This window comes from Trachypithecus francoisi, unplaced genomic scaffold (genome assembly GCF_009764315.1).
Source record: "Trachypithecus francoisi isolate TF-2019V2 unplaced genomic scaffold, Tfra_2.0 Lachesis_group10, whole genome shotgun sequence".
Taxonomy (NCBI): domain Eukaryota; kingdom Metazoa; phylum Chordata; class Mammalia; order Primates; family Cercopithecidae; genus Trachypithecus; species Trachypithecus francoisi.
Genome location: NW_022681455.1, coordinates 81,284,296 through 81,301,244, shown reverse-complemented (window position 1 = coordinate 81,301,244; position 16,949 = coordinate 81,284,296). Strand labels below are relative to the sequence as shown.

At 50.4% G+C, this 16,949-nt stretch overlaps 1 protein-coding gene across 4 annotated transcripts in view; it reads right to left on the bottom strand.

Annotated features, from left to right (window-relative positions):
• Nucleotides 1-599: 599 nt before the first annotated feature.
• The window catches only part of IL4R (interleukin 4 receptor), a 52,463-nt gene continuing 36,113 nt past the window's right edge, over nucleotides 600-16,949 (bottom strand). For 3 of the 4 annotated variants that reach the window (XM_033217896.1, XM_033217894.1, XM_033217895.1), the window contains exons 6-10: nucleotides 12,604-12,760; nucleotides 9,428-9,527; nucleotides 6,356-6,434; nucleotides 4,537-4,586; nucleotides 600-3,134 (exon numbers count right to left, since the gene is read on the bottom strand). In XM_033217896.1, coding sequence (XP_033073787.1) covers nucleotides 1,556-3,134; nucleotides 4,537-4,586; nucleotides 6,356-6,434; nucleotides 9,428-9,527; nucleotides 12,604-12,760 — 1,965 coding nt within the window. In that variant the 3' untranslated portion in view covers nucleotides 600-1,555. The remainder of the gene's footprint in view (nucleotides 3,135-4,536; nucleotides 4,587-6,355; nucleotides 6,435-9,427; nucleotides 9,528-12,603; nucleotides 12,761-16,949) is intronic. The other variant, XM_033217897.1, reaches the window with a different exon arrangement.

Here is a 16,949-nt window from a genome sequence, read left to right as displayed (position 1 = left end):
GCCAGCTCTAACCCACCAAAACCAAGATGGCAACAAGAGTGACCTCCGGTCATCCTCACTGCTACACTCCCACCAGCGCCATGACAGTTTACAAATGCCATGGCAACATCAGGAATTTACCTTATGTGGTCTAAAAAGGGGAGGCATGAATAATCCACCCCTTATTTAGAATATAATTAAGAGATAACCATAAAAATAGGCAGCCAGCAACCCTCGGGGCCGCTCTGTCTATGGAGTAGCCATTCTTTTATTCCTTTACTTTCCTCATAAACTTGCTTTCACTGACTCTATGGACCTGCCCTGAATTCTTTCTTGTGACCCAAGAACCCTCTTTTGGGGTCTGCATCTGGACTCCTTTCAGGTAACACTTGCTTGGTTCGTGCCCTTCCCTGCCTCAGTTTCCCACTACCTTAGCAGGGTTTCCTGGGATTACTTCCTAAATCAACTATTTGAATCCTTGTCTGGGGAACCCAAACACAGATGGCAAGTTTCTTAACCCCCTGCATCCCGGTTCCTCTGGATGGGTGAACTCCAGGAGTTATTAGAGACACGACACCCACAGCAGTGTCTGGCAGTATGTTTGGTTAACACATACAAAATAAAGAGACAAAGAAACTTTATTTATACAAAACTCCACCCCTTCTGTTCCACTCTCCTCAGCAAACACAGACAACAGGTGATGAAACTATCTTTAAAACACACAGATGAGCATTACTCAAGCCAAGGTCCCCGCCTTCCCTAGCACCTGAGGTCTGGGCCAACGTGCAGGGTAACTTGTGCCTTATGCCTGCTGCCTGGATCGCTCGGCCCACAGGGTAGCTGAGCATATTTATTCTGGGGGTCCCACGCATATGAGGAGCCCCCAGCCATACAGCTGTGCATGGGTGGTTGGCAACAAATTGTCCCTGCTCTAGTCATAGCAATTTTTCATGTCCTCTGCTGCTCCCGTTAACTGAACACCCCTTGACAGCCGGGATGCTGCCTCCAGCAACCTAAGGAAGCTCTGTTGAATGAAAGTGCACCTCTAGGTAATGACCACCCTCCCTGAACTGCAATTTCTCATCAATTTCCCAAGGCCGCCCAAGTCATTCCCTTGATGGCTGTGTTAAGTTTCTAGGCTCAGCTTCTAGTTCAGTGAGACAGAGGCAGGTGGGCCTCTACGTGGGCCATGGTGATTTGGCGGGCAAAACATGCCCTGGGCAGGTACAACAGGGACAGTCTGCTGCAGAAGTTGTGGATGGAGCAGCCAACAACTTGTTCACAAGTCGAGGTGCCCAAGGCCCTCAGTTTTCCTGCAGGGGCCTGCCGTGAGGCACAGCGACCCAGTGCCCTCTACTCTCATTGGATGTGGCGAGCCCAGCCCAATGCTGGGCGGAGTCCAGTCTCTGCAGCCCAGCGTTAGGCCAATGTCAGTGGAACCTAACACCTTCATACCACGTTTCTTCAAGTCTTTTGGAAATCTGCCAGCCTGGCTGCCTTCCAAGAGGTGGCATTTCCCAGGCATGGATAAGCCCTAGTCCTCATCTGCAGATCTCAGCAACAAGAGGGCATGCACCTAAGAGACCCTCATGCATGTGGGACCCACGGAGACAAAGTTCACAATCTGGGGAGTCTGGCTGGAGCTCTGAGCACTGCCAGGGGCAGGATGGAAGGACAATGAGGATTTACTCTTCTCGGAGATGCCCGAGGGTGCCAGGGAGGCCGGACAGAGGCTGGCCTCCAGTGGAACCCCACCTAGAGAGGGGTCTGGGGCCCTCAGGGGGGGTGTAGGGGGCGAGGACCTGTCTCCACAGCAGCAGCCACAGCAGGGACTAGCCACGACAGGGGCCTGGCCACCATCCTCCTGGCCATGACACTGCTTCAGGTGGCCGCACAGGTGGCAGGTGAGGGCTGAGTAGACTATGCCACTGCTCAGGCTGTCCCCAAGGGGGTCTGTGGCCTGCTCCAGGGGGAGTGGGGGCTTCTGCATGTCCTCTACTTTTTCCCCTGGTTCCAGACCCAGGTGCTCTGGGGAGCTGCTTGGGAGGTGTGAGCTCTGCGGGCTGTGAGGTGGCTCCCTGTCCAGTCCAAAGGTGAATAAGGGGACAGGGACTGGGGCAGGGTCCCCGGGGCAGCCAGGAATGATGTCTTGGAAAGGCTTATACCCCTCTTCCCCACTGCTAGCCCCAAATCCACATTCCCCCGGGGACACGGCACTGCTGGCAAGCAGGCTCGAGAAGGCCTTGTACCCAGCCTCTCCCGGGGGACCCAAGCCCGCCACCGCACTGGCCTGGATGCCACCCTGCTGCACCGCATGTACAAACTCCCGATAGCCACTGGTGGGGGCCGAGGCGGGGACTGCAGCCGCCCCGTGCCGGAGGACATTCCGACGGAGGATCTGCTCCCAGGTTTCTGGCTCAGGTGGGCCCACAGTGGTTGGCTCAGAGAGCTGGGGGGCACAGGGCATCTCAGGGTCCACTTCCTCCAGGTGTCTGGCCAGCAGCGGGTCTGGACCCAGCTCTCTGGGATGCGGGGACTGGCTCAGGGAGTTGCTGAAGCTGCGGTAAGCAGGGTTGCCTGAGACGACGAGGGGCATCTCTGTGAAAGTCAGGTTGTCTGGGCTCTGCGTTGGGCTGGCAGGAGGACTCGGCTCCTGGTGGAGAGGCTGCTCCTTGCCCCAGGGAGGCACCTCCTTGGGCCCTGCACTTGGGAACTCATCCCAGGGCATGTGAGCACTCGTGCTTCCCAAAGGTGGAAGAAGGCACGACTCCCCCATGTCCTGCTGGCAAAAGCCCCCATTCTCCCCTCCGAGCAGGTCAAGGAACAGGCTCTCTGTCAGCCGGGCCACAATACCCTCCCTTCCCTCCTGGAAGTCATCCCTGTTGCTCTCAGGTGATGCACAGAAGCTCCCTTTTTCTTCCTCTGCCCCCTCCTCCTCCTCACACTCCACTGGAGCCTCAAACAACTCCATGCACCGCACCACGCTGATGCTCTCTGGCCAGAGGACTGTCCTGCTGATCTCCACCGGGCACCATGATGATTTTCCAGAGCCCTGGAAAGGCAGATCTTTGACAGCCTTGTGGGGATCCTCATCCCTTTTCATGTTGTGCTCGAGAAAACAGGGCAAGAGCTTGGTAAGACAATTCTTCCAGTGTCTGCAAAAGCAAAGTTTGATCAGGGTTCAGTTTCAATACTTGAAAAACTCCTATTCATTCTTCAAAGCCCAGCCTGAAATCATCATGTCCTGATGGCCATCTACTGCAGATATGCCTTTTAATGTTACAATCAGTAATTGATCAGTCTATATTGCTAGAATGGGAAATGAGGGTAGGGCCTGTGTCTTTGGGATTTCAGGAACCCAGCACATGTCCTGGCACCAAACACAAGCTCAGATCTGTTGAATAAGAAAAAGTCTTTATGGATGATTATAATTAAAAGCAACACCATATCCCAAGCCATGGAAGCCGGGTGCAGGGGCTCACGCCTGTAATCCCAGCACTTTAGGAGGCTGAGGCGGGAGGATTGCTTGAGCTCAGGAGCTTGAGAACAGCCTGGGCAACAGAGCCCAGGCTGTCTCAAACATCTCTACAAAAATTTTTTAAAAAATGAAAAATTAGCTGGGCATATTGGTGTATCACTTTAGTCCCAGCTACTCACGAGGCTGAGGCCAGAGAATCACTTGATCCCAGGAGTTTGAGGCTGCAGTGAATCACTGTATCCAGCCTGAGGGACAGAGCAAGACCCTGTGTCCCAAAAAAGATGCAGGGTCCTAGGGTTGAAGAAGCATCCTGGACCCCCTTTAGTTTCTGGAGTGTGGAAAGGTCCAGCAGGCCCCAGGGAAGAAGCTAAGGAGGCCACAGTGGCGGGGCAACACAGCGAGAGCTTGTCTTTACAAAAACTTTTTTTATTATTATTTTTTTTGAGACTAGAGTCTCATTCTGTCACCCAGGCTGGAGTGCAGTGGCACAATCTCCGCTCACTGCAACCTCCACCTCCCGGGTTCAAGTGATTCTCATGCCTCAGCCTCCTGAGTAGCTGGAATTACAGGCAAAAACCTTTTAAAATAGCCAGGCGTGGTAATGTACGTCTGTAGTATCAGCTACTCGGGAGGCTAAGGTGGGAGGATCACTTGAGCCCAGGAGTTTGAAGCTGTGGTGAGCTATGATTGCACCACTGCACATCAGCCTGGGCGACAGAGTGAGATCCTGTATATTTAAAAAAAAAAAGTGGGGGAGTGTTCAGGATAGTGGCTATTTGCCAACAGGTATATAATTAGGTCAGGATTTTAACAACAGGCACGTCTGCTCTGATTGTTAACTATACAGCACTCCCAAGGGGCTTCACCATGTACCTGACACACCAGTGAAACTCAGGGGGCTTGGCCAGCACTCCACGTTTCCAAAACACCCCTCCTCCTGCTGTCCCTTGAAGCCTAACGTCACAGGGCAATTACCGAATGCTGGGGAAGAGAAGGCAGACATAGAGCTAGGGGTTTGCCTCTCCAATTCTATCACCTTCCCAATGCATGCAGGCTGTGACCTAAGTTCAGATACATACGGGCACTTGGCTGGTTCCTGGCCTCGGGATCGCTTCTCCCACTGTGACTCCTAAAATACAGAGACAGCCAATGAAAGAGCAGAGTGGCCTTGCAGCCCGGCCCGCAGTACGGCAATGCTCAGGAAGGGGTGCAAGCCTTGACATCACACAAGTCGGAAGTCCAACAGGTCACTTACGCTTTCTGAGCCTCAGATTCCTGGGAATTAATGACATTGTCCTAATATTCACAGGGACTGTGGTCGATGGCAAAAGTGGCCACAGAGGAGTGCTCTGAATCTCCTCCCATCCCTTGAATCTACCCTGGCCCTGGGACTTGCTTGGACCCATAGAATGTGATGGAAGTGACATCGTGCCAGTTCTGCGCCTGGGCCTCAAGAAGCCTTGGGACTTCCCACCCTCGAAAACTGAGCCACTTGGTGAACAAGCCTGGGCCGGCCTGCTGGAGGGTGGGAGGCACATGGTTCACGCACCTGGACTGTCCCAGGTAAAAGTCAGCCAACTAGGCTGGGTGCAGTGGCTCATGCCTGTAATCCCAGCACTTTGGGAGGCCGAGGCGGGTGGATCACCTGACATCAGGAGTTCGAGACCAGCCTGACCAACATGGAGAAATCCCGTCTCTATTAAAAATACAAAATTAGCCTGGTGTGGTGGCGCATGCCTGTAATCCCAGCTACTTGGGAGGCCAAAGCAACAGAATCGCTTGAACCCAGGGGGCGGAGGTTGTGGTGAGCCAAGATCACGCCATTGCACTCCTGCCTGGGCAATAACTGCAAAACTCCGTCTCAGAAAAAGAAAAAAAAAAAAAAAGCCAACTGTCAGACACGGAGGGAGGCCATGGAGGGAGGCCAGCTCAGTCCAGATCTCCCCAGCCCAGCCCAGCCTCCCCCGCCACCCTCACTGCTGAGCCGAGCCCCAAATGCCAGCCTGCAGAAGCATGAGCTAAATAAAGTTGGTGTTGTAACCCTCTACATTTCAGGGTCATTTGTTACATAGTGAACACTGATACATAAATGGCACTTGGTATTTGCAAGAGGCTGGAATATGCACTTTATATGTATTGTCTCAATAAATTCCAATATCTGCCCTACCAGGTAAACACTGTTATAACCCACAAGAAGAAACTGAGGCTCAGAGAATTAAGCAACTTGCTCAAGTCCACACTGCCAGTGAGTGGCAGAGTCAGGAACCAAAGCCAGCACCACTAGATTCCAGAGTCCCTGGGAAAGCAAGGACCCTGAGACCTTCTCTTCTAGACAGGGCCTGTATCCCCTGTTTCTCCTTCCTAGAGAAGTCTAATCTTGCTCAGGCAAACCCCACCCACTCACCCACAGGACCATCGCCTTGGGGAAGCTGACTCCACCCCTGGCTCAGGGGTGGGATACATTTCAGGCCAATGAGAACCCGGAAGGGATTCGCTGGTGCTGCGGGGGCAGTTTCCTATGCTTAAGAGGAAGACACAGAAAGCCTGTCACCCTCTCGGTCCTCCTCTCCTTCTGGCCTCTAGCCCTGGTACTGGCACCTCCCCAGGGAATGACACAGTGATGATGACCCAAGGGTCATTCTCCCAAGGGGAGGGAAAAAAACAGGAAACCAACTCCAGAGGAGCCCACCCCAGGCTGGGATTGCCAAGAGGAAGGGCGGGAAAGCCTCTGGTCTCCTAATGACCTCATTCGGCTTCTGCCTCTGTCTCCCCTGCAACCCTCCTGACTGTCCATTTGCCATTCCAGAAGCCAATGAATGTCCTTAACAGCCCAGGTGTTCTGAACCACATTTCTTCCTGTACGCAGTCCCACATATCCTCACCCACGCCCGCTCCTACCTGAGCATCCTGGATTATTATAGCCACGAGGTGGCTGCGGGCTGGGTTGGGAATCTGGTCCCACCATTCTTTCTTAATCCTGAAAAACAAAAGGAAAAGGTGTTGATCTCTGAATTACTGACAGGTGAATGCTCCTCCCATAAAAATGCTCGTTATCACCAATACTTATTTGGCGTCAGAGATCAGGCTGGTTAGTTTCTGGAGGTCAAACCACTGACTCCTTACTCTAACCTGGTGACATGGATTCTATTGCTAACCCTATTCTACAGATGAGGAGAGTAAGGCCCAAGAAGGTGGAGTGACAGCTGGTAGGTGGCAGAGCCAGGTTCACACTTCTGCATTCTGTTACCCAGAGCAGAGTTCCTGATGAGGCCACCTGTGTCCCCAGTGGGAACGAGACCCCAGGGGATTAGGAAAGACTGAAACTGCAGAGAGACGATTCTAGGTTCCCCTCAACAATCCCTTTTTCAGGGCAGATGAGGGTAAATGACCAGGGAGTGGCCTGGGATGGCCTGGGAAGCTGGGGGATCTACGGAGAAGCACGCCGCTTCTCTCCTCCTGGCCTGCCTGGGCCATGGTGCATCATCACTGCCAGGTAAGATCCTCAGACCCATTCTGAATTAGCCTCTGCCCATGGTTTCAGTCAACACGTATTTACTGAGCACCTTCTATGTTTGACTCACTGTGTCCAGCCCTGAGGCCACAACAGTGAACAAAACAAAGATGCCTGCCTTGGTGAAACTGACCTTCAAGAGGGACAGATGGATGATCAATGGAGGCAGAAATGCTTATATGAGGCCAGGCATGGTGGCTCACGCCTGTAATCCCAGCATTTTGGGAGGCCGAGGCAGGTGGATCACCTGAAATTCGAGACCAGCCTGGCCAACACGGTGAAACCCCATCTCTACTAAAAATATAAAACTTAGCCAGGCATGGTGGCACGCACCTGTAATCCCAGCTACTCAGGAGGCTGAGGGAGGAGAATCCCTTGAACCCAGAAGGCAGAGGTTGTGGTGAGCCGAGATCGCACTACTGCACTACAGCCTGGGTGACAGAGTGAGACTCCATCTCAAAGAAAAAAAAAAAAAGAAAAAAAGAAAGAAATGCTTATATGAGGTTAATCATTCATGGCAATAAGTGCCATGAATAAAGATAAAGGGATAGAAGTTCAAGACCAGCCTGGGCTACATAAGTGACAGCCAGTCTCTACAAAATGTAAGAAAATTGGCCAGGCACAGTGGTTCATGCCTGTAATCCCAGCACCTTGGGAGGCTGAGGCAGGTGGATCACTTGAGGTCAGGAATTCAAGACCATCCTGGCCATAATGGTGAAACTCCATCTCTACTAAAAATACAAAAATTAGCCGGGTGTGGTGGCGCATGCCTGTAATCCCAGCTACTCGGGAGGCTAAGGCAGGATAATTGCTTGAACCCAGGAGGCGGAGGTTGCAGTGAGTCGAGATCACACCACTGCACTCCAGCTTGGTCTTTGAGACTCCATCTCAAAAAATAAAATAAAATAATAAAAGAAAATAAAGAAAATAAAATAAAGAAATTAGCCAGGCCTGGTGGCACATGCCTGTTGTCCCAGCTACTCTGGAAGTTGAAATGGGAGGATCACTTTAGCCCAGGAATTGGAGGCTGCAGTGAGCCATAACCATGCCACTGCACTCCAGCCTGGGTAACAGAGTGAGACCCTGTCTAAAAAACAGAACAAAACAAGAAACCAAAGACAAAGACAGCAAAGAAGCTGGCATGCTGGGATATGGTGATAGGGAGTGGGAAGAGGTACAGGTGATGGGGAAACTGAGGCTCAGAGCAAGGCAATCAGCCCAAGGTTGCCTGGAGGCATCAGTGACAAGATATGGACGAGAATTTGCATTCCCTGCCTACCTAGTGTGTGCCAGGCTAAGAGCGGGCACTTTCATCAATCATGTGAATAATCCTCAGCCACCTCTAATCCTGACTTGGTGAGGCTGAGCTTGCTAGTCCCATTTCAGACATGGGAGGACTGAGGCTCTGAGACACCACGACTCCAAGGGCTGGCAAGAGCTCTCTGGAAACAATGCTCCTTCCACCACCTACCAGCCACTCGCCCCTCATCTCCTCCCTCAGCCTTTACTGTGATTCGGCCTCTTCTGGCTGACGAAATATGTTCTCACCATCACTCTCAATCTGCAAAGCAGGAACCCCAGGCTCAGGGGTTTCGGCAACTTGTCAGCCACCAGCTACCAAGCTCCAAGGTCAGGATTCAAACCCAGGTCTCCTGAGTCCATCAGGGCAATCGTCGCAAATTCCTCTGGCTCCTACCACATACCCCCAAATGCCCCCAATTGCCCAGGCAGCCAGTGTCGTAAGGGGACGTGGGATGACTCTATCTTGTTTGTCCCCGGCCAGCTCATTCTCCCCAGTCAGCGCCCCCCTCACATTTTCCCTCCTTGGAGAGCCTTATCCTGGTCCCCCTTGCAAAGAGCACCCCAGAAGATCTCTGACCTGCACCCTGGTCTAGTGCATTCAGAGCGTGGGTCACTATGGAAAACCATCTGTTCATCATTGATATGTATTCTGTCTCCCCACTAAGACGTCGGTTTTAGAAATGTGGTGTCCTGGCCAGGTGCAGTGGCTCAGGTCTGTAATCCCAGCACTTTGGGAGGCTGAGGCGGGCAGATCACGAGGTCAAGAGTTCAAGACCAGCCTGACCAACATGGTGAAACCCCATCTCTACTAAAAATACAAAAAATTAGCCAGCCATGGTAGTGTGCACCTGTAATCCCAGCTACCCAGGAGGCTGAGGCAGAAGAATCGCTTGAACCCGGGAGGCAGAGGTTGCTGTTACCCAAGATCGCACCACTGTACCAGCCTGGGCAACAGAGCGAGACCCCATCTCAAAAAAAAAAAAAAACTGGGGTCCTTGTTGATCTTGTTCTCAGCTCCACTCTCAAGGTGTGTAGTAGCTGCTCAAGAAATATGTATTGTTGAATGAGAGGACTGCAAAGGGGCAGATTGGAGGGGCAAGTCCCTGCCACCCTGCACTCCAGAGGGACCGCTCGGCGGCACTGGGCCCAGGACTCACTTGGTGATGCCGGCATAGCACAACAGGCAGACGGCCAGGATGACAATGCAGAAGGTGCTGACACCCACCAGGAGGCGCTGCTCGAAGGGCTCTCTGTAGGCTGGAATTGGGAGGGGAAGCCATGAGCTGGAGTCAGCCATGGTACAGCCTGGGCTCCACTTCCCAGAACTGGAGACCCAGGGTCAAGACCCTCCTCTGAGACCCTCCACGATCTGGCCGCCGACAACCCTTCCACCTCATCTCCCCCCACTCTCCCTCTTGCACATTGAGTCCTCGTTACACCGGCCGCCTCATTGCCCCCTGCTCCTCCAAAGCTCAGCGCCACCTCCAGATCTTGAACTTGCTTCTCTTTCTTTCCGGAAGCACAGAAGTCAAATGCACCGACCTAGAAGCCGGATGGCTTCGTGCTGTGTGACGCAGGACAAGTCCCTTACCTTCTCTGTGCCTCAGCATCCTCATCTGTACTATGAGGCTAATGACAGAACTTACCGTGCAGGGCTGTTGCGAGGATTACAGGATGAATCAATAGATAATGCACTCAGAACAGAGTGGCCTGTCCACACCGTTAGCTGCCTTTATCTCAACATGGTTGACTCCTCCTTGTTCACTTTCATTGTCACATTCTCTGAAAAGTTTTCCCTGATACCTTCCTTGCGGTTGCCCTCCCATCCCTCCAGCCCCTTCCTCTGCTTTTATTTTCTTCCCAGCACTCACTGTCATCCGGATCCGTGTGATTTCTTTCTTTATATGTCTGCTTTTTGTCTCTCCCCTGCAGAATGTCAGCTCCACAAGAGCAGGGATTTCTGTCTGCTTTGTTCATCGCTGATTCCCCAGTGTCTAGCACAGGGCTAGCCATGTAGGATGAACTCAGTAACTATTTGCTGAAATAATTAATGAGGGTCCTACACATTGTATCTGTTTCATACAAGCTAACTCCCTTCCCCAGGCCAATGGCAGACAAGAATCAATTCAAAACTTTCCCAAGCACCTGGTTCTGTGCTGGGCTCTGGAGATACAGCCATGGAGACCCTGCCTACGGAGCTCACAGCCCAGGGCGGGAGACACGTGGCTCAACTGATATCCACAGTGTAGGATGAGCAATGCTAAGAGGGCTGTGCGGTGGCAGGGTCGGGGTACTGCCAGCCGCCACTGCACCCACCACGTTGAAGAATCTTCTTTCATTGAGTTTTCACAACAGCCCTTACTTCTCCCATTATACAGATGGGGAAACTGAAGCAGTCTTCTTCACTCAACAGCTTTTTCCTCTCTCCCTTGTCAGGGAGCCATGACCACCCTAAGGCTTGGGCCAATCACAATTATCCCATTCCCTTTTCCAGGCATTGGAGTTCCCAGTCTTCCTTGCAATGAGCAAGTAACAGTAACCATGTAAATCTAACAGTCCTAGCCAATGAGAAGTAAGGGGAATTTTGCCAGGGAAGCTTCTAGAAAGATGTTTGCTTCCCGATTAAAAAAGAGAGATGCACAAGGTACACTTTCTCATAGCGGCCTTTCCTCTCCTTCCTGCTTTATGTAAGGCAGTGTGCAACGGCCAACCTGAGGGCATGGGTGGCAAGTCTAAGGATAAAATGCCACTGTGTGAAGGATGGCAGAAGGGAAGAGATATCACCTGGTTGCTGTACAAACCCCAGTAGGTCCATTTGTAAGATTTCATTTTATGTGAGATAACCAATATTTCTACTGCAGAAGACTTGTGGGATACCTCACTGAAAAGAGTTGTTTCTGGGATGTAGGTTTCAAGTGAGAAAGTTCCCAGCCTCCTTTGTGGCTATGTGTAGTCATGTAACCATTTTCAAATAGAATTTGAGAGGAAGTGATGTGGCCCACTTCTGGGCCGCCTGCTTTCAAGAAGCAGATGTGCTCTCCACACCATCACGTCTCTTCTGCTGGCTGGATGCAGAATGGTGGGGCCCTAGAGCAGGGATTCTTCACTTGGGGTTGGTGGACCAACATGGCTACAGGTAGAATTCAGGGCTCTGAGAACTTGGATGGGAAAGAAATTACATCTTTATTTTCCCCTAACCTCTGACACCTGGCATCTCTTTCCATTAAGGATGGAGGAAGGGGCCAGGAACACTGGCTCCCACCTGCAATCCCAGCACTTTAGGAAGCCAAGATGGGAGCATCACTGGAGTCCAGGAGGTCAAGAGCAGCCTGGGCAACATAGTGAGACCCTGTCTCTATTTATTTAAAAATTTTTAAAATAAAATTTAAATTTAAATTTAAAAAATGAATGGAGGGAGGAGACCCCAGTAATGATAGCCTCAGTGATCCTGTCCCCAGGAAAACTCACAGCTATTCTCATATCACATCACAATTTCAGTATCATGAAGTATTATTTATGCTTATCTACTCTGAAATTATACTAGTTATGAGATCTACCCCTAGAACTTATTTATATCTTAATAAAGAAGCACATATATCCCTAGATTAAAAATGTGTTTAAATATTTTATAACTGCATTTCAATACAATTAGTTTCCTCTGTAATTCTATTTATTTTATTTTATTTCATTGTATTTATTTATTTTTAGAGATGGGCTCTTGCTCTGTCCACCTAGGTAAGAGTACAATGGTACGATCACGGCTCACTGAAGCCTCAAACTCCTGGGCTCAAGTGAACCTCCCACCTCAGCCTTCCCAGTACCTGGGACTACAGGTGCATGCCACCATGCCTGACTAATTTTTTGTACAGATGGGGGTCTCACTATGTTGCCCAGGCTGGGATTTTATGTATTTAAAAATATTCTGAGATGAGGTCCATAGGCTTCACCAGGCTGCCAGATGGAACCAGGACACAAAAACAGTTAAAAATCTTTGTCCTGGAGAATGAGGGTACCACAAGATGGACAGAACCTCACTCCCCAGATTTCTATAGGTAGGGAAACCACCCACAAACCAGCAACATTCACATTAGCTTGTTACATGAGCAAGAAATATATTCCTATAGTGTTAAGCCATGGAAATTGTGGGCTTGTTTGTTACTGCAGCCTAGCCTACCTACCTGACCGGTACACCATGGCAGGTGGTAATTTCATTATTTGCCATTAGAGGCATCCTATGATATAAAAACCCAGAGACTCAGCCAGGGGAAGTGTCTGGCCACAGGGGAAGAATAGAGAGTGGAGATTAGCATTGCTAAGGCCTCTTGATACTCACAGTTGTACCACTTGGTGCTGGGGCTCCACTCACTCCAGGTGGCGTTATAGTGCTGAGCCCAGGCCCTCACCCGTGCCCTGTAGGAAATTCCAGACTTCAGGGTGCTGGCTGGGATGCGGAGGGTGGGTTTTAGGTAGGTCACGTTATAGATTCTGAACTGGTAGAGAAAAGGGAGATGTTAGTGCACCAGCCGGAGGCGAGGGGGACCAGTGCCCACCCTGGTTGCTGTCCGTAGCTGACCCCACCATGTTTAAGAGCCATCAGCCTAGGTATTTGGTTGTTCGTCCTGTTTAGGTCATTGCTTGCCACCTCTGTAACTGTGACTAGGCCAAAGCAACACAGGTTAGGCTCCCCGACTCATTAGCCGTATTATGTTACTTAGGCAAGTTGTTTAACCTTTCTGAGTTTTCGTGAGATAATTCAATCTCATCTGTAAAACAAGGGTAAGAGTCCCTACTACCACTTCCTGGCTGTGTGACCTTAAGTAAGTGACATAACCTCTCTGGACCTCAATGTCCTCATCTGCAAAATGAGGGTAATAAAAGTGCCTATCTCCCTCCCCCCAGGGTTGTGGTGATAAGGAAATGGGTTAATATAGGTAAGTATTTTGAATAGGTTTTGGTATACAAAAAGCACAGGGTGATCTTTCTGAAGGACTGGCAGGGTTAAGGCATCTCTCTCTGTCCTTCATGGGCTTCCTAGTGTCTCCAGGGTCAAGTCCAAACTCATTGGCCTAGAATCTAATGCTCTGCCCAACCTAGCCTTCACTAAGAAGTGACCTCCAAGATGTGTTGTTAAGTAAACAAGGTAAGATGCAGATGTGTATGTGTTCTCTGCTTCCTTTTACGTTTTTGTTTGTTTGTTTTGTTTTGTTTTGTTTTTTTAAAGAGAGATGGGGCCGGGCATGGTTCACACCTGTAATCCCAGCACTTTGGGAGGCCAAAGTGGGTGGATCACTTGAGTGAGGAGTTCAATCAAGACCAGCCTGGTCAACATGGTGAAACCCTGTCTCTACTAAAAATACAAAAATTAGCTGGGTGTGGTGGCAGGCACCTGTAATCCCAGCTACTCAGGAGGCTGAGGCAGAAGAATCGTTTGAACCCAGGAGGCGGAGATTGCAGCGAGCTGAGATCACGCCACTGCACTCCAGCCTGGGTGACAGAGCGAGACTTTGTCTCAAAAAAAACAGAAAGAAAGAGAGAGATGGCACAAGGATCATTGCAGACAAACCTAAGATGGCCCCCAGGATCCCCACTTTGAATCATGTCTTTGTGTCATCTGGTCTTCTCGAGTGTGGGCAGGACCTGCTACTTGTTTCTAACCCACAGAATATGGTAAAGGTGATGAGATACATAGAGGATTTCATGGATGTGATTATATTACAGAAGACTGCAAGTCTCTCTGCCTTAATGGCTTTGCAAAGGGCACACGGGAAGGAATGCGGGGTTAACTACAACCAAAAGCCAGCACGAAACTGAGGCTCTCAGTTCAACAGCCTGCCAGGACCTGAATGTCACCAATATCATATGAGCTTAGAAGTGACCCTTCCCCAGTTGAGCCTCAGATGAAACTGCAGCCCCAGCTCACAACTTGATTATAGCCTCACGAGACTCTAAAGCAGAGAACCTGGCTAAGCTATGTTCAGACTCCCAACCCACAGAAACTGTGAGATAATAAACAGGTGTTGTTTAAAGCTGTGAAGCTGGTGGTACCATTATTATGCAGCAATAGAAAATTAAGACAGCGATGAATGAACACACACATTTGCTTGTATAGATATAAGCTCTCTCTAGAGGATGCACATGCCCTCTGCCTGCCCTAACCTTGCCTCCTTTTCCCTCCTGGCAAGAGACAGATAGCAGCCATCAGTCTCTGGGAAAAAAAACAGGAGGCTGCAGTCGGGAGAGAAACGTATTTCCATTCTAAGTCCTTTTGTACCATTTGTATTTTTATTTCATGTAACTATTACTTTTACCCTCCAAAAAAGCTTTAAAAAGTGATAAATGAATGCTATATTCATGACTGACCACGATGGCAAGTGAGCAACCTGAGTTCTCATCCTGTCACCCTCTTCCTGCGAGATCCAGGGCTATGCACCTCCCTCTCCTCCTCCTCAGCCCCCGGCAGTTTCTTCCTGGTTCCTGGAGCTCCATTTCTGCTTGTGGTTAGAAGCACATTTGGGGAAATCTGGTGCAAAGTGAGCCAAGGGGAGTTTTTCACAAGAAAGAAGCAAAGTCCCAATAGATTGCTGGAGCAATTGCAGTGGGTTCAGAGATTTTCCTATTCCAGAGGAGCTGAGGGCGGGGTGTGAGTTGAGGGGAGACTGGAGATGGGAGGGAAAATTCTCACTCCCTTTCGTCTTTCTTTCTAAACAAGAGTAAACAAGAAGCAATAGCTAGATTACCGAAGAAACTGTACACCCTGGAAGGGAGCTGGGAACTGGGAAACGTTTTGTTAAGAAACAAAAGAGAAATCTGAGCTTCCAAGGAACTACTTGCGGTTTGTCTGTTTTCTTAACAAGAAGGTCAGGTGTTCAGGAGACCATCTCTGAGAGAAATGTCCATGGGAGGAAAAAGAGCACACAGGCTTGGGAGTTCAAATACTGGGCACAAATCTCAGATCTGGGCTGGATGCAGTGGCTCAAGCCTGTAATCCCAGCACCTTGGGAGGCCGAGCCAGGGGGATCATGTGAAGCCAGGAGATCCAGACCAGCCTAGACAACATGGCGAGACCCTGTCGCTACTAAAAATACAAAAAATTAGCCTGGCATGGTGGCCTGTGCCTGTAGTCCCAGCTACCTGGGAAGCAGACGTGGGAGAATCACCTGAGCCTGGAAAGTCGAGGATGCAGTGAGCCATGATCACGCCACTGCACTCCAGCCTGGGTGACAGAGTGAGACTCTATCTCAAAAACAACAACAACAACAACAAAAACTCAGCCCTGCCACACCCAGCTGTGTGATCCTGAGCAATGTGCCTGGCACATAGTAGGCATATAAAATATGGAAACCATTATTATGAGGAAGGCATTCAGGGCTCTAAACTTTTGGCTTTGTTTTGTGCTTTTACACTGCACATATTCCCACATCCCCCATCCCCATAATCCTCAAACATCCCATGAATTTTCAGACCCATAAACCTTTTATCAGGCAGTTCCCTCTGCCTGGTCTACCCTTCCCTTCTTTTCCTATCTAGAAAACTCCTATGCATCCTTCAATGCCCAAGCCAAAACTCCCCCTCCACTATGGAACCTTGCCTAGAAATCATCTAGGGGAATAAATGAGTAGCTCTAGCCCCAAAATTCAGTAGTAAGTTCCTAATGTTTCTTTCTGGAACTTATCCCACTCAGTATGAGCCACAGCTGGTGTCTGCAGTGCTGTGGCAGATGCAGGTTGACACCTGCCCAGCTTTTATGCCATCAGGTTTCGGTGCCCACTGCTTAGGACAGAACTCCACTGCCTGCAACTCCAGGGCTAACCCTCATTGGTCTAAGCCAATTGTGCCAATCCCATCGCCTAGCCTATCATTCATCAGAGGGGAGTACGTGGCCAAGCTCTGGCCAATCACTAAATTCTTTATGTTCAGCTCTGTCCTCAGGAAGGGAGAGATGGGGTATCTCAGTTGCCACTGTTCCACCCACAAGAGAAGCTGGACTTCATCCTTCTGCCTCAGACCCGGTATCCGGTGGCCTGTGGCATCCCTGAGCACCAACATGCCCCTAAGCCATAGCCCAGGCATGCTGACCAATCCAATCCCATGACTGGCATCTGGTGCCAGGTCTTAAACCTGGCTGGCATTTTAACCAGTGCAGTCCTGCTTCCCCTTCCCCAGTTTCCCCTAGGGAAGCCACTCCTACCTTATTTTCAATTCATCTGGTTTGGGTGGAGCTGAGTCCACCTGCAGCCCTAGAGGCAGATATGTGACACCTCCCTGCACAAGCAGGGCCCTCCACCAATACCCTCTCTGCACCCACAGCCAGTGATTGGTTCAGAGGCTGGCATAGGATCGAAGCCGGGCCACTGAGCAGCAGCCTCAGGACTCTTATTAGAACCACCAAGAAAAGAACCCTTTTCCCACTACGGCTTTGGGATGTAGGCCTGGAGCAACTAGTGGGCATATCTGCCACTACATGGGGGAAGAGCCTGCCTAAAAATGAAGCCAGTACAGAATAAAGCAGGGCGCAGAGCTGGACAGGTTCTAGAAGCTGGATCCAGCCATGCCTGAAGGCAGATCTAGAAATATGAAAATATTAAATAACATATCTTTGGACCCTATAGGTGGTAACTTTCTCCTCCCCCCTGCCCATCCTTGGGACTCTCCGTAGGTCTTGCACAGGCCTGGGGCACG